General features: G+C 37.6%; 1 protein-coding gene across 3 annotated transcripts in view; it reads left to right on the top strand.

The window, feature by feature from the left end:
* Nucleotides 1-18,501, top strand: part of SYT1 (synaptotagmin 1) — a 634,295-nt gene that overhangs the window by 463,811 nt on the left and 151,983 nt on the right. For all 3 annotated transcript variants that reach the window (XM_027967160.3, XM_027967161.3, XM_060412479.1), the window contains 2 exons: nt 2,689-2,856; nt 5,970-6,137. In XM_027967160.3, coding sequence (XP_027822961.1) covers nt 2,689-2,856; nt 5,970-6,137 — 336 coding nt within the window. The remainder of the gene's footprint in view (nt 1-2,688; nt 2,857-5,969; nt 6,138-18,501) is intronic.

Genomic DNA, 18,501 nt, shown 5'->3' on the forward strand with positions numbered 1-18,501 from the left:
TGATAACTAATGCCCAAAGTCAGTAATACTGTGAGCCCTAAGTAATGGCAGGAATTCTGGGCTTTATTTAGTTCAGATAACATCTTTACTTTTTGAAGTGTCCAGAGGATTCCTTACAAAGAATGTATTGATATGCATGGTCATATTGTAAATAATTACATTTAATTAGCTTCATTACAGTCCTAGTTCGTTATTTTATCTTACTTTCCAGAAAGCCGCATGTTGGTTACAGATACAGCCTTGTAAGTATGAATTTGTACAGAATTATAGGTCTACTATTTCTACTTAAGTAAATATGGCATTTTAGGTTATTTTTATCATTTATACCATGATTTGACTATCAGGGGTTGGTTAAGAGCAAAACTGCCTATTATTTATAAATTCTAGGGGAGGTCAAGGTCAGCAAATGTTATCTTAACACAAAACATCTTTTGCAGAAATACAGACAGCTTCCCTTGTGACTCAGCTGGTAAAGAATCTGCCTGCAATGTGGGAGACCTGGGTTCAATCCCTGGGTTGGGAAGATCCCCTGGAGAAGGGAATGGCTACCCACCCCAGTATTCTGGCCTAGAGAATTCCATGGACTATATAGTCCATGGGGTCGCAAAGAGTCGGACACAACTGAGCGACTTTCACTCACCCATTCTCACTCAAACTGCTTTTATATATGTATCCAACCTTTTTCTACTAATTAATTCTACTTTCATATTTTTCAATAGAAATCTAGGGGTACCTCATCCTGGTTAGTCATAATTTTGAAACTCCTACATTGGTTTTGAGTATTATAAGTACCATTTTATAAAGTAGTATTTTTAAGAATATAGTACTGAAAAAAAATATAGAATTGAATTTTTTTTTTACTCAAACATGATGCAATGTATTTATTCTTCTCTTTCTAACAAACACATTTTAGGAGGTCTTTCGTTCTGAGCATCTATAATATTCTACCTGATAAAATTTAATATTCTGCATTTATTTTTCTGAATGTTCTTAGCTAATCTGATTTATAAAATGATTCCTGTGAGTCATGGAACATAAAGTCTGAGGATTTTTGTAGATAAGGCTGTAATCAAATATACACACTTGCTTACCAAAACTAAAAGACAATCCTTAAAGTCCCCTAAGAAGCTTTCATGGTGGAGAAAAATGTGATGTTTATCTCTCAAGCAGAAGCCAGAGGGGAGTTGGAAGAAGTAATTCCATCTCTTATCAACAAAATGCCCCCAAACCTTTCAAGTATAGATGATCAAGTTTAAAAGACTTTAGGCTATATCACTAGTTCTTTCCCTGCCCCAAAGAAAAAGTATTGCAAAAAGAGAGAAGGAGAGAATATAATCTCACTTATTCACATTGCTAACCAAAAGCAAATTCCAAATACCAACTTGGCAAAGCAAGAGACAAACTGTTTGCTTTACTAATCATGTCTTTATAAGCTTATGTCTATTTTAGCCATCCTTTGACCATCTGTCTACATTTTGTGTACTTACAATCCAGCATTATTATTGCTACTGTTGTATGAAGTCACAAAAAGATACTGAAACATTAAAATGGAAATAGCAATCTTTAAGGGTATTGGTCTAGATTAAAAATTGAGCCAATGGGCCAAAGTGCACTTATGCACTTATGGATCAATTTTGTAAAAAGTTGCTGTGACTTTTTTTTTCAGAGGTGAATTGCTTTTCCACCCTATTGGTTGAAAAAAGTACAGTCTCAAAATTTCAGACCCCATTTTAAGATGTGAAAGCTATACATTCTGCATTTTCTGAATAGTATATCCCTCGAATAACAGTAAGAGTCTACTTTTGTTTCCCATATGAATCTAAACCAGTCTGTTGACACAGCATGACTGATGGCAGAGCATCAGAACAGTCCACTCACACCTTCTGTTTCCTTTGCAAAAACATGAACAATGCCAGTCAACACTCATGTTCATAATAAGAAATAGGAATGTATCACTGAGAAAATCAGATGTGAAGAATGCAGAGATTTCTGCTATATTTGAATAAAATCAGACAGTCACTTAGCATTAAAACCATAACTGTAATCTCTTTTAGATGAAGCTGAAATTATTTTTCTTTGACCCTATGTCCTATATTTAAATACAGAATTTAATATATAATAATTATTTTACTCTAAGTTAAAACAAGAAGTAGCTAGCATACAAGTAAAGGCCAAATGTGATAGAAACTTGAAGATCTTGTTTTTATCTCAAAAAGCTACCCAGTTTCTAAGAAATTTCTATCTAGCTGGTCTGAAGCTTTGGTTCAAAATAAAATGTTCCTGCTTTATAATTACAGGCTTGTGATTGTTTAACAACTTATTTCCACTTACAAATCACACTCTGGTAAGAAAAATAATACACAAGGGCTTTTAGCAACTGGGAAGTTATTTGATTGCAATCCTTTTGCAAATATGAATTCCATATTTAAATGTAATCAGCAACCTTTTAAAAAGCCTCTTTTGTGTTTAAAACCAGGCTTCCTAGAGCTTGCGTATATCATAATTGAGTTTCTGAAGTCTGGGTATATCATTTCTTTTGCCTTCTGTGTTCAGCTTCTTAAGAGAATAGAAGTTTATCAAAAGCAAAGAAGAAAAGAGCAATCACAATGTGCAGCCTTGTGAACAAATCAGTCTTTTCCAACATGTTCACCAATGCCGATGTTGGCCATCTTCTGCCTCTCATTTCAGCTCCTGGTAGGAATCATCCAGGCTGCCGAGCTGCCTGCCTTGGACATGGGGGGCACCTCTGATCCCTATGTGAAGGTTTTTCTGCTGCCCGATAAAAAGAAGAAATTTGAGACAAAAGTCCACCGAAAGACCCTTAATCCTGTCTTCAACGAGCAGTTTACTTTCAAGGTATATTTTGTGTGTGTATTTACTGTTGAACTTCTTCTCTGTTGTTTTAGATAACAGACCAGTCTCATCCTGACATATACAGATACATGCGCATGACCACTTTCAGAGACTCACAAGTGATTCTGCTCAGAATATCCATAATTCTTATTTTCAATGTAATGAGGGCTCTACTATGCATTAAATTTGATCCAAATAGGATTCAGCTCAGCTATTTCAGAATAGAGTGTGGACTGGCATAGAACAAGGATGTCATTCGTGTCCATAAAGTGAGTTCAGCTTCCAGTGTGTCCATGGACCTGAACATTTCCCCCTCTCTAAAATAAAGCCAAAAAATTACAGACTTTTCCCAGGTTTCCAAGTTTTGAAAACCAATCACAACCACAGAATAAAGTAAGCTATCCAACATTATTTCAAATGATACAAATAGGTATTACTCTCATTGCAAAATTCTTTGTGTACAGGGCCAATCTGAGTATTTGAAAACATTCTAAATCCATAAATAAAAAGAATACAAGCCAATTATTTTTTTTTTCCAGCTCTAGCATTTTTCCTTTCCTCTTGGCTCTTCCTGGTGTTCTTCATCTTGTTGAGACACCTCAATTAACAAACGATAACAAAGAGGAATTCTGGCCCCAGAATAACAGGAAAAGGTGCCTGGCGGGCTTCAGGCATCTCCTATGTACAAGCTCTGTAGTTCTCCACCTGAAGTCATGCGTAAAAACAGTCTCTTGGTTGGTGTCTTTAACATGTGAAATTCTTTAATGCATTCCTTAAAACGATACATGTCTGTGAATATGCCAGCAGGCAGAGTCAGAATCACTCATCTACCAGCCAGCCTTAGCGACAGCACACACTGCATGTCAACAAATATCCCAAATAAATGGAGGAAACTTCAGGTGTGAGTCAGTCTCATGAACCTGGCTTCTAGTTTTCCAAGAGAGTACTGACGTTCTATTCACTCTACAATTTCAGTTTGTAAGACAAGAAAAATCCCTTCTGTGCTGTCAGCAATCCTATTTAAAATCTACACTTTTCTAAACCAAGACAGCTAATGTAGAATAGCTCTAGAAACATTCTGAAACTACTCAGTTTAAGAAAAACTAATCATTGAGATCAATATGCCACAGAACGTACAATGAAAACAAACAAAACAAAAATATTGCAAAAGGTAATCAGAATCATTCTATTTGACTCTGTGTGGATCTCAATTTAGGTCAGTAGTTTCTAGCCACTGTTTAGCTAGCACATTCTTAAATTATTTGAAATATTGTGAGGCTTTGTTTTGAGTTATCTATATGCTATTTCTTTTTTAAAATGTGTACTGCTAATAATTTCTAGTAATGTCTATAACTTCAAGAATTATAATCACGGGAGATTTTGAAATTGCCTATAAAATTTAATCAGGTTCCATTTCATTTTAAGAGAGTTGATCACATCATAAATCAAGCCAAAGTACAATATATTTTCCTACATTTAAAAAATACACCACTGTTTCTAGAGAACTAGCCAGTTTCTCCTTTTAGGCTTTGTAGATTATGCATCTTAAATGAAGCAAAATAGTTTAAAGGGGATTGGCTTTAAAACTGAGTTCAAATCCACTGAAAATGAACTTGACATGCCCCAAATGAAACGCTCCTTTTCTCCACAATAAACGTCCACTTGAAAGAGCTACTTATATTCAAACAATAAATATTTATTAAGTACCTGCTGTGTGCCAGCACTGTGCTAAATGCTTTACATGTATTCATTTGGCCTCAACCAGCTCCCGAGAAATAGACACTATTATCATCATTCTAGGTTTATTTACTTGTCCCAGGCCCTTCAGCTGGAAGAGGGGGAAACCCAGTCTTGGACCTGTCTGACCTCCAACTCGGGTTTTTGACTGTCATTTCGTATAATCACCAACCAATCTAGACAAATTTCAGAAATAAGATGCAATTCTCAAGAGCTCATCCCTACTCTAAAATTAATTTCTTTCTTTCAAAGTCATCTCTTTGGAAGGGTTTACTTTTTCATTCTAAAGTGGAAAATGGGTTATGCCTAGTTTTTAATCATAGTATTTTAACCCAATTCCTAATAGATGACAAATGATAGACAACAAAAGCTCTTTGGAAAAAAGCAAAATTTCTTGTATATATACGGTCAAAACTTCTTCCTTCTCCTTTCTTTCTTAATATACGGAATTAATTGAGAAATGTTTGCTGGAGCATAAGACAACTATTTACACTGATAAAATAATAACAAGTGTCTGAAAATTGATGAAACCTTCAATACAAGTCTAAACAATTTCTTAATTAGGCATTTCTTCCCAGTTACTGAAGTGTAGCTTCCGTGGAATTGCCCTGCTTTCTCTGAATATTAAAAATGTCACTAATAAACATCCCAGCCCATAGCATCTGTCCCAGATATTTTTGAACAGCTGGAGAATTCATCAGTTTTTGGCCTTTTGCCTCTGCTCATCCTAAAGAGTGTCATTCCTAAGAATGAACTTCAAGATCTAGATTATAATGAATCTGATATTCAAAACATCAATTTTCTAGTCAGCTCCTGTCAATCAGCAAATTATTTTAAGGAATAGGGGAGGCACCTTGTGAATTTCATTGCAATCCTTACAGACTCCTAGCATGTCTTCTCATTAAGCACTGCTTCATTAAACTATGGCATCCAAATGACCTCAAAGAGTTAATAGAACTTTTGGAATAACTACCCCTGAGTAAGTTGTCCCCTGACAATATAACTTAACAATAACAACAAAACATTCTTCAAGAAAAAGTGCCTTATATAGTCAAGTGCAATCAGCTTGGTTTACTCCTGTTTTACTCTTGAAGTATTTCTAGCATGACTAATAGCAGGAGCCATTATTAATAACACTAACAGCTTCTAGAACTTTGGGAGAAAGTGATAAATCACTATGGTAAGCCCTCACTTTCACCCAAGTAACTTAAGCCCCAAGTAGTTAGTCAAATGATGCAATTTAAGGGGGAAAAAAAGTGCTACTTTTCTCCCTGTTCTGTTTATCCAACATAAATATTAAAATTAAACACTATGAAAAAGTAACATATTTTAAGCATTTTTTGGTCACCAGATATTTTATCCTGGTCTTTTTTATCTAGGTGCCATATTCGGAATTGGGTGGCAAAACTCTGGTGATGGCTGTCTATGACTTTGATCGCTTCTCTAAGCATGACATCATCGGGGAATTTAAAGTCCCCATGAACACGGTGGATTTTGGTCACGTAACTGAGGAGTGGCGTGATCTGCAAAGTGCAGAGAAGGAAGAGGTAAGGAAAACATTAGCATTTCTAACATGACAAGCTGGACTCGCCAGTTGCTACTCTCAAACTAACCTACTGAGAGATGCTGGGCTGGTGTGAGTAATGTGGGCCTCCAGCTGCTGACAGCTGGCAAAATAGGGTCAGGGGATTGCATAACCTCGTTAAAAAGTATGCAGGTCTACTGAATCTTATTTGAAGGAAAAGAGAGATTTGTGCAGGTCTTGGATCATTCCCTGGAGCCAGACACACATACACACACATGTACTTCTTTAAAAAGACAGGGAAAAAGTCATCTTACCCCTTGTATTTTTCTACAAAGATTTTGTTTCCTACATAGGTTATGTAGCTATTAAATAGAAATGAAATGCCACTTTTTCATTGATTATTTCTGCATATCACAGTCAGATCATTGTTTCTAAGAATTTCAGAGCACAATAAAACATCAAATAAAATTCACAAAGGTAGATAGATATTAAGTCCATTTTTTAAATGATTCACATTTTTATAGTATCCTTCACATTGTTTTTCCCCAGTTTTAATAGGTTAGCCCAGGATTTTCCTATGATTTAAAAATGGGAAATTCAATATCCTTAGTGCATTTAAACTTCTCTATGATTATGCTATGCCAGTCTAACACTAGCGTTTTTCTCTGCTACTGTCTCAACAGGCCAATACCAGGGAAGCAAACAACTCTTAGCTTCCCTTAATTGCTAAAGCAACTCCTTTCCCAACCATTTTTTTGTTCCTAACATAGTCTATAATTACCAGAGGGATTTCAACTGCCTTTGTCATTTAGGATCCTTAAACCTCATGGATTTTGTAAGGTTTGGTCACTTTGAGGCCACCAGGGAAATCAGAAAGTAAGCCAAGCCTTCAGAGAAACTCAGCCAAGACCATAACCTGGGAATCCTTTCAATCTAAGGTTTTCTGTGACCATTATTATTACTCAGGGAGGTTTTAGAACAGTTTGTTTACTACCATTCTGAAACTGAATTTTATTAGTGCTCTAAAATTTCTTGGTAGTACAAAAGAAGTCAAAATTAAGTTAAGTTCTGTTTTTTCTTTGAAAGGAAATATACATAACTTACCCAAAGAAGTTAGTCAAAATTAGATTCCTGGATATTGAAATACATTGAGCCCCACCGTGGATAGAACCACCCATGGATAATATTGAGTTTTTAAGTTTTATAACTTTTATAAGTTGTTCTTCCAAATGAGTAGACCAATATCTATTTTAATATCCAATATATGTATGAAAAACATTTACTCACTTGGACATAGTTTCTAATCATTTAACAAAGTAGTGATCTGTTCATTGAATTTTTATCTTTTATCGGCATATTTGACTTTGTGTAAATTCCTTGTTCAGTTCAGTCGCTCAGTCGTGTCCGACTCTTTACAACCCCATGGACTACAGCAATCCAGGCCTCCCTGTCCATCACCAACTCCCGGAGTTTACTCAAACTTATGTCTATCGAGTCAGTGATGCCATCCAACCTCTCATCCTCTGCCGTCCCTTTCTCCTCCTGCCTTCAATCTTTCCCAGCATCAGAGTGTTTTCCAATGAGTCAGTTCTTCACATCAGGTAGCTGAACTATTGGAGTTTCAGCTTTAGCATCAGTCCTTCCAATGAATACTCAGGACTGATTTCCTTTAGGATGGACTGGTTGGGTCTCCTTGCAGTCCAAGGGACTCTCAAGAGTCTTCTCCAACACCACAGTTCAAAAGCATCCATTCTTTGGCACTCAGCTTTCTTTATAGTCCAACTCTCATATCCATACATGACTACTGGAAAAACCATAGCTTTGACTAGATGGACCTTTGTTGGTAAAGTATTGTCTCTGCTTTTTAATATGCTGTCTAAGTTGGTCATAACTTTTCTTCCAAGGAGCAAGTGTCTTTTAATTTCATGGCTGCAGTCAACATCTGCAGTGATTCTGGAGCCCAAGAAAATAAAGTCTGTCACTGTTCCACTGTTTCCCCAATGATTTGCCATGAAGTGAAGGGACCAGATGCCAGGATCTTAAGTTTTCTGAATGCTGAGTTTTAAGCCAGCTTTTTCACTCTCCTCTTTCACTCTCATCAAGAGGCTCTTTAGTTCTTCTTTCTTCACTTTTGCCATAAAGGTGGTGTCATCTGCATATCTGAGGTTACTGATATTTTTCCTGGCAATGTTGATTCCAGCTTGTGCTTCATCCAGCCCAGTGTTTCTCATGATGTACTCTGCATAGAAGTTAAATAAGCAGGGTGACAATATTCACCCTTGACAGACTCCTTTCCTGGTTTGGAAACAGTCTGTTGTTCCATGTCCAGTTCTAACTGTTGCTTCCTGACCTGCATATAGGTTTCTCAAGAGGCAGGTCAGGTGGTCTGTATTCCCATCTCTTTCAGAATTTTCCACAGTTTATTGTGATCCACACAGTCAAAGTCTTTGGCATAGCCAGTAAAGCAGAAATAGATGTTTTTCTGGAACTCTGTTGCTTTTTCGATGATCCAGCGGATGTTGGCAATTTGATCTCTGGTTCCTCTGCCTTTTCTAAATCCAGCTTGAACATCTGGAAGTTCATGGTTCACGTACAGTTCATGTAAATTCCTCATGGCCAGGACTAACATGGGGCCATTAGTATTCATTAGCTGATAGGTTTTTGTTAAGTGGTTGGCTTTTTGGTGAGTCCCAGAGGTGACCCACTTGTGCTTCACAACTCTCCTGTCCAGAGGGCATGGCTCATGTTTCTTCCCTCTACCTGGTCATGTCAAGTGATATGGGATTCCAAGACCATACCTCACCAGGTCTCTGAAAAATTGGTAAATATTTTTGTGTGAATTAGGAAATGTAAGCCATTGAACCATTATCTTCTTTTTTAAATTCTTTGAATATGGGCAGAGTTTGAGACTTGACACTAAGCTGAAAGATTTGATTCTGAAATTTCCATCGTTAGGTAGATTGCCCCAAAATAATCACATTTTCATTCTCACCCTTGGCTTGCCTGTTCTCTGTTTCTTTCCTAACTTTTTTCCTCCATGGCTTCTCTCCCTGTAGAAGATGGTTTTGTCATTCAGCGTATTCTAGATGACTCATTATGCAGACGTTTATTATGTACTGCTGTATTCCTGGGACTATGCCAAGTGTTTAAAAAAAAAAAAGTGAAAAGGGTGGACACAGCTTCTGCTTTCATGGAGTTCAGTGTTGTCTCATTTTCCTCCCTCATTTTAATCTTTGCCTTGCTTATTGCTGCTGCTGCTAAGTCACTTCAGTCGTGTCTGACTCTGTGCGATCCCATAGACGGAATTCTATAAAATTTTGCCTTTAAGATCAAACACTCCTAGGTTTCAGTCCTGATCGATACATTTACTAGCTCTGAATACTTAGACAAGTCACTTACGTGCTCTAAAATTCAGTATTTTTTTAATCTAGAAAGTGGTCTAACATTATCTTATAGATTAAGTAGGATAGAGTATAAAGTGGCTAGCATGGGGCCTGATATTTGATATGTTCAATCAGCAAGCAATCTCCCATTTTTTCTTCCTACCCAGTCTTTTTGATGTCCTTTCCTTCTTAAGCTTTCATCTCCCTATTTGTTCTCCACTCTTTCCTCTGTTGGAGAAGGCAATGGCACCCCACTCCAATCCTCTTGCCTGGAAAATCCCATGGACGGAGGAGCCTGGTGGGCTGCAGTCCATGGGGTCGCTGAGAGTTAGACACGACTGAACAACTTCATTTTCACTTTTCACTTTCACGCATTGGAGAAGGAAATGGCAACCCACTCCAGTGTTCTTGCCTGGAGAATCCCAGGGACTGGGGAGCCTGGTGGGCTGCAGTCCATGGGGTCACACAGAGTCGGGCACGACTGAGCATCTGGGCAGCAGCAGCAGCTTTCCTCTATATGTATTTCTCTGTTCTTTTTCTCACCACCACTGCACTTATTGAATATCTCTGGAGGTTTTTAATGGGAAATAATTCTACAACTGTATTTTTAAACTCTGGAGTCTTTCCTCTTTGGGAATAATGACTTTTGGTTTTCAGTTGAGCGACTGTTTCCTTATAAAGCAGATGTCTAGCTTACAGAATATCTCTGGATGACTAGATTCAGATATAAACTTTCTCTTAATAAATGAAATAAGATTCTAATTACATTTTATGTCTAAAGAATTACTTATTCTCATTGATATGCGCTCTCTTTTCACTTTACTGTTCATTATTTAGAGAAAAGTAAAGTGGGATGAATAAATGGAAGTCTTAGATTAACTTTAGTTCTCATGGTTTCAAACAAATTTTTTTGCATTTTACATGAGCAATTTTGTTTAAGATTTTTTGTTTTGCTTTCCTCTAAAGTATTAAATCTTATTTTTTAATGTCATAATGAGTGAAAGATACCAAAGAGAGACAGAAAAAGGAATTCAAGAAACAGATTTGGAATCTATTGAATAGAAACTGAACTGCTGTTCATAATAGTCTGTTCAAGGAGAGATTTGGATTTAAATGGGTTAATTACAGCCCACTAGGATCTAGCCCTGAGATAGAAGGGGGTAGGCTTTTGTTGTTGAAAGTTAAAGTCATAAGATGATGAAGCAATTATGTAAATTAAAGAATTACGTGTTCATTATGTAAGTGAAAAAATTAATGTGTTATTTTAGTAAGCAATTAAATGTGTAAGCAATTTGGGGGAAAAAAATGGAAAGGAGCCTTATCTGAAAGTTACTAAGCACATGTTTGAAGCGTATGGGGTGCTGCAAAGGTGAGCTATGCCGGAAGAGCCTCAACATGCACACAACTCCCACTGTTAAGATTCTAGCCCCTGGAGAAAACCTCTCTGCCAAAGTTTCCATTCCGACTTGATTAACATTTCTCTCATTAACATGATCCAAGTCCCCTTACTAGCAGTTTAGGTTCACTTGCCTGTTTTTTGTTTTTTTTTTGACTGATCACCCACTCTCCCATTTCCCACAGATAAAAAGGGAATCTGACCTTGCAAGACAGCTAAGCCTTTCTCTTCTTTTTGTCTCTTTAAAACAGAAATCCTTTGAGTTTCAAGAGACACTTACACATAAAACCGTTGTCTTAGTCTTCCCCCTTCTCAAGTTAAGGTCTCAAAAATCATCCTCTATAATCAGTATATACAGTTCTTCCATTTGCAAAAGGTTTCTAACATGTATAGCCTCTGACTGCCTGATGAATTTGAAATTTTTTTCATTCTAATCATTCGAGAAATATGTATTTATGCCACCCACAAGTCAAACCTGAAGCCAACCTTACAACATTTGGAAAAACCCATTCATTTAGCATTTTCACTTAATTATTTCAAATGTTATGATCAATAGCTTATGATTCCATTTTCTTTTTATAATAAATTTTATTTATAATTATTGTAAAAACTGTATCAGTCTGTACCCCAGCATCAGGTACATCTTCAAGGCATTTAGACTCCTTATTTTAGCATGTATTCCTAGTTTTTATCCCTAAGCCTTCTACTGCATGTGTGCATGCTGAGTCGCTGCAGTCATGTCTGACTCTTTGCGACCCTTTGGGCCATAGCCCACCAGGCTCCCTTCATGGGATTCTCCAGGAAAGAATCCTGGAGGGGATCCTCCTCCAGGGCCTCTGCCCTTCCCAGGGATGGAACCAGAGTCTCTTACATCTCCTGCATCGGCAGGCAGGTCCTTTACCACTAGTACCACCTGGGAAGCCGATGCCTTCCACTACTGCTTTTTAACCCCTAAAAATGGCATAAGATACCACCAGAATGCAATCCCTTTGTTTTTGAAGGAGACTGTCTCATAGCTTGACCAGTACAATTTTGTCCCCATTAGAGAATGTTCATCACCTCTGCTTTGTGTAGAATTCATTAAAGAGTGATTTTTAAATGAGATTCTGTAATCTAGTACAAATGGAAAAAAAATTGATTGCTGAATTAAAACAAGTTTGGGACATAATTTAATTAGTACCCAAGCAGAAGGAAAGAGAAACTACTTTAGTGCCTTAATAGAAAATCAATTTTGCAAGAAAATTTCACATTTTTAAGCCTAATTAGAAAAACATTTACTTCACAAAAAAGCATTTCAAGATTACAGATCCAATCAAAAAGCCAAGCTTTTTGTAAGCTTATACAAATTACTTGATAGTCCTTTGAAATGGGTTCAGGTCATTATTCGTTAAGCATCTCTTTTGCCTAAGGATCATGAACTGATGCTGTTTCTAAGTTTACTTCGCAGTCAGATAGTAACGTACGCCCTCCAACAATGTCTGCACAACACATCAATGCCCTGAGCAGAAATTCTTATAAAAGATTAATTGCAGGAACTTTAATATGAAAGCCAGGAAGAATCTTTCTTGTCACTCACAATCTATCACAGAAATGCCACAAAGATACTCATTTTGACCCATAACATTGCAGGAAGGTATACTTATTTGTATGCATTTACTTATTCATTGTCTGTCTTTCCCCACTGGATTGTAAACAACCATGTCTGTTGTTCCCAACTGTGAAACCAAGTTTGATCACAGAGGCAAGCACACAGTAGGTGTAATTTTAAATGAATGAATGAGGCAGAGGAGTTTATTATACCATGAGAGATATTTCAGAACTCTTATTTTAAAGTCCATGTTGTAATAATTATTTTATTTTACAAATGAAGTCTAAAGTATTCTGAAAACCTGTCAACAAAATATCTTAGTGCCAAACGATGAGAATGATTTAGTATCCTTTTGCTTTTTGGATCATTTTCTATCAAATGTAGGCAGAATAGAAACAGCAAAATCAGGCTTATCGTTTTATTGATGGCCATGAAAATAATGGCTTTCTCTCACTAATTTTTGCACGGAATGGAGGTAAAGTCTTATTCAGAATCTCCTTTCTCTCTATAACTTTTTTTTTTCTATAACCTTTTTATCCAGTTTCCATGATGCATGGAGAGCTTGTGGCTTAGCTTAATTTAACTTTTATTTAAGGCTAAAATTTAGTTAAAGCTCTGATTTAAGTCTCTGCTGGCAACATGGAAATTTACTCAGAGGGAATTGGGAAGGAATCAGCTCCAAGGAGAAGTCCAAGAATATGAACAAAATCTATGTTTATTGTATCTAGATTATTTGTTTCTAGCCAAATTTATAACAATAGGATATAAAACAATTCAATACTATTATATTTAGACCATCTTTTAGTGTACTTAGTATCTCTGCGTCCACTTGTGGTACATACAACATAATACTTTCCCTTTAAACTAGCACAGAGGTAGAGTTGCATTTGACTTTTTGAAATGTCTTTGGCCGTAGCTGTGGTTTACTTGCCTCTGAGTTTTCAGCCAGAATTGTAATCACCAATTATAACTGTGTTGCTATGCACAATAATTATTGTCAAGCTTCGTGATGCGGTTTCTAAAATCATCATAGGAAACAGCAGATAACTTGAAATATCCCTCTAGTGTATAGGACTGTAATTTGATTGCCTTTCTAGTTAAAGAAAATGGATGAAACTAAATTCTCACTTCACTGAGGTTCCAAATTAAAATTTGATATCATTTGTCAACAGAAATAAAAGTGTGAGAACTGTGAGTTTCAATTTTATTGGGGGATTTAGAGGACTGTAGCTCCAGAGACAGCCTCTCAGAGAGCTCTGAGGAACTCTAAGGTGGGAGACTTAAGGGGAGAGGTTAGTATATATGTGATTTTGGTGAATGGGGGTCTGTGCCATTAGATGCATCTCTGTAGAAGGCTGCTGCTAACCACAAGGGACAGATAACTTGTTTTCAGTCACTAATTCATGCTCAACTCTTCACGGCCCCATGGACTGCAGCACGCCAGGCTTCTCTGTCCTTCACTATCTCCCTGATTGCTCAAATTCATGTCCCTTGAGTCAGTGATGCCATCCAGCCATCTCATTCTCTGTCACCCCCTTCTCCTCCTGCCCTCAGTCTTTCTCAGCATCAGGGTCTTTTCCAATGAGTCAGCTCTTTGCATCAGGTGGCCAAAGTACTGGAGCCTCAGCTTCAATAGCAGTCCTTCCAATGAATATTCAGAACTGATTTCCTTCATGATTGACTGGTTGGCTCTCCTTGCAGTCCGAGGGACTCTCAAGAGTCTTCTCCAGCACCACAGTTCGAAAGCATCAGTTCTTCCATGCTCAGCCTTCTTTATGGTCCAGATATCTTCATTCATGGTTTTAATGCTTTCAGTACAGGAAGAGGTAAGCATGTGGGTTCATAAGATCTTTCTGAAAATATGCTGTGAGGGCCTTGTTCTGCCAGTTTTCCCAGAGCACAGAGTGCCTCATTCCTGCTCTCCCAGCTGCGTTCCTTTCAGGGGGCGTTAGAGGTCAGCAACTACAGAAGCTAATGCCTCAGTCCTTGTAGAACAGATGGCAAGAGACCTATGTTACTTGGAACTTTTTTAAAAAGTTGTGAATTCCCTAGAAAATATAAATTTAGACTCTAAAGAATTAAGTGGAGGAAGAGACCCTGGGCACTTTGAAAAATGACCTTCTATGGTTTTCCCGTCGTCACCCCTCAACCTTCGGCATCACCCTCCCCTCAACAGTTGTCTAGCCAGAGCGCTGGATTCCCAGCCCAACTCCCAAGTTTCCAAGTCTCATCTTATTAAAAGCTTACCTAACTTCTCTACCTAAGTTATAAACATTAATATTAATAAAAGCTACTATGTACTGAGAATCTACTGTATGTCCACAAAAAACATTATTAAAACATTCTTCAAAACTGGCAGATTAAATCTGGTTACAAAATGAGGGAAAAACAAAATTGAAGCCTAGGAAAGTCTAAGTAGTTTGTCCAAAGTCGTACAACCAGTGCCAGAGCTAAAGTTCAAACACGGGTCTGAAGCCTACACTCTTTCTACTTCACCATACCTTTTTCTTTAAACAGTCTCTCTCAGTCTCTTTAGCCTAGAAGTGTAGCTATAAATTCAATTTAAATGCAAAACAAAAAAAACAAAAACACACACAAACAGAAAACTCAAAACCAAACTGATATACTCACTCATGAGTGCTGATGAATTTAATGAAGTCAGAGGGATTTTTCTTCCCATTAAAACAATTCTTCACTAAACAGAATATAAATTCCCATTCATTTATTCAAAACTATATCTTTTGTGAAATTATCACTGTAAAGTACATAAAATGGAAGATTAAGATTCACATATGAGAAATGGTCAAGAATAATAGTAAAATTTCATAATGCAAATGAACAAAAGGAGCTTCACAAAGCACCAAATTCAAAGTATAAATTAAAATGGACCATAAGTTTTCAGCACAAAGAAAAGGCATGGACAGGGAAGATGCATGGAAGAGCTGAAAAAAGTGAGCTAGTTTAAAACTGGGTAGCATTTGAATAGGCAGAAAGAAACTAAGAATGCCTCTGGAAGTTAAGAGATGATTAAGAGCTGGTTGAGAGAGCTGAGACTGCCAGGGACAGGCCCAGGTGGGAATGCAGTGAGAGCTTGAACAGATATTCTGAGAAACAGATCAAATGTAGTAGCTTAGTGTCAGTTTGCCCCTTACAATGTCAGACTGATCAACCTAAAACTCAGGACATCAAGTAAAGCTTGTAAAACTTGTTCTTTCTCAGGATAAGAACTGGAATATGGAAGCCAGGTCCTCCTCTATGCCAAAGCACTCTACTAAGTGCCTTTTTCACATTATCTCAGGTAATCCTTGATGAGGTCCTGTGGAGTAATTCTTCCTATCCCTATTTCACATATCAGAAAATGTAATGGTCCAGTGCCTCCCAGAAAATAAGCCCCAGGATAGACCCAGTTTCAACTCCCAAACTCATTTTCTCTCTACTCCACCATATTGCTACTTAGTTGACTAACACTCAGTGAGTCCAAGGATATTACCAGTCTTATCTTTTTATTCCCAGTGCCTGGCACTGTGCCTGAAACATGCAAAGTGCTTAGATAAGCATTTTCAAGTGAATTGGTGGCTAAATTAAAATAAAAATTTTATTTTGCAAACATGCATCATGCTTCATGCCACCTTCAAGGAAGTCATCTTTGAAGGACATGCAATTATTCCAGTTGTACTGTCTATATAAGTTTAAAGTGAAAGTTTAGTCACTCAGTCATGTCCAACTCTTTGCTACCCCGTGGACTGTAGCTATCAGGCTCCTCTGTCCATGGGATTTTCCAGGCAAGAATACTGGAGTGGGTTGCCATTTCCTTCTCCAGAGGATCTTCCTGACGTAGGGATTGAACCCAGGTCTCCGACCTTGTAGGCAGGTCCTACTGCCTATATGGTACCCCTATATATTTTGAATTCTAGCCCCTCTCTCCAAAAGTCTTCCTCCATATACGATACAGCCTTCTCTCTGTCCTCTCTGCCCTTCTCTCTCTCTGTCCTCTATTTTTCTGTCCTTTGGCCTGTCTTTAAAAGGTAACTTCGATTGAAATGGTCATAAGCTGTCTCCAAGTACAGCTTATAAGTTGACGATCCAATTGAGTAAAACAGTTATAGTTACTGCGGTAAAGTCATGAAGTGGATATCCTTGTGAGATTTCTATTCTGACTCTGACCAAAATGTCTTGAGCCACTAATATCATTGTTGTTGTCCAGTCACCTAGTTGTGTCCAACTCTTTGCGACCCCATGGACTGCAACACACCAGGCCTCTGTCCCTCACCATCTCCTGAAGTTTGCCCAAGTTCATGTCCATTATAACATCATTACATGCTCCCTCACTATGGGAAAAATCATCAAGAGATGGGAGTTCTGGATACATTCAGAGCCAAGGAAATCTGTTTTAATAGAAACTAGTGTAGGTGTTAGTTTTTTGGGTTTTTTTTTTCCCCCTAAGAATAAAGAGTGAGAGTTTTCAGTAGAATTTTAAATAAAACCAAGTGGTTCAGAAGCATGGATATCATGAATATAGATGAGAGGAGCAGAAAGTGAGGAGTGGGAGTTGAAACAGGAACAAATAGAAAAAAAAGAAGAATGAGAAAAATGATACAGACAAGCACCGTCTTTCCCATCCCTGGTTGTTTTATTACTGAAACAGCAAAGAGGACTTTGAGTGGGAAACAGTGTGATCAATGCAAGAGAATGTCTTGTTCTGTCCTGTCCTCCAATCTCAATTGGATCTTTTACAGTATCACCTTTTCTAGTGAGTTCATCACATGCTTTGGACAATTTTTTTTTTAATATCTTGTTTGTGACATCTTCGAATTAAATGTTTTCACCTTCTGTTTTACTCCTACCTTGCTTTGAGCAGGCCAAAATGTTTGTATTGTGAAATCTTTAATCCATTACAATCTGTTACTCTGCAATTAGATGAAATGTCAGCAGTTTAGCTGTACAATTATTGTGCTGCAGAATAAGGGAGAAGAATGAGGACTTGCTGATAAACAAGAACTTAAATAATTAAAAGATGAGAGAGGGGGCATGCAGACACACACACACATCTACTTGCTTTACATGTAGCTAAATGTTCTTTCCAATTTTGAACCAGAGGAGGCCTTCAATACTGCAAATTACTTTTATTTCTTCATTCTCTCATTTATTCAACATGTATTTATTAAGCCTCTTTTGTGAGCCAGGGACTGTACAAGCTTTTAGAAAAACAATGCTGAAGATAAACAGATCCATTAAGCATAGTAGATTGTAATCTAATGATGAGACTGCCCCTCAAGTAGATAAAAGTTCTAGCCCTGGACAAAACCAGTGTGTATCCACCCATAACTCCACTTACTCTCAGTGTGTCCTTAGGCTTGTTACTTAACCCTTCTATAAAACGGGATTAATATTACCCACCTCCATGAGTTGTGATACACTCTAAAGATAACTCATGTAAAGGGACCTCCCTGCTGGTCTAGTGATTAAGACTCTGTGCTTCCAATGCTCAGGACACAGATTTGATCCCTAGTCAGGGAACTAAGATCCCACATGCTGAGTGGCGTGGCCAAAAATAATAATAAATCATGTAAAGTGCTTAATTAATATTTGGCATCTAATAAACTCTCAATAAATACTAGGGTTTTTTAAATTATGGAAAACACTGATTAGAGCCCTTATCTCCTTGCCTCTGAAAAAGCACGGCTCTGGCCACCAGACTTCTATCCTTTCTTTTATGAGGAGACTGAGACAGCCCAACAATTCAGAGAACATTGTCATACAGTTTTGATCAAAGACAAGATATCCAAGGTTAGCCCCGTGTGGGAGACCTTAGATGTGAGGAGAGATCACAAAGGCCAATCCAAGATAAGCCTTAGCACATACAAGGAGATAAGCCATAACACATACGGCTCTGCTCTACCACCACGAAACAGAGCTCAACGTTCAGGATCTCCTAAAAGTCAAAAAGACTGCCAAGTGTCAGCAAAGATGTGGTGAAACTGAAACCCTCACACATCTCTGAGGGGTTTAGCCACAAGTT

Source organism: Ovis aries, chromosome 3, assembly GCF_016772045.2.
Source record: "Ovis aries strain OAR_USU_Benz2616 breed Rambouillet chromosome 3, ARS-UI_Ramb_v3.0, whole genome shotgun sequence".
NCBI lineage: Eukaryota > Metazoa > Chordata > Mammalia > Artiodactyla > Bovidae > Ovis > Ovis aries.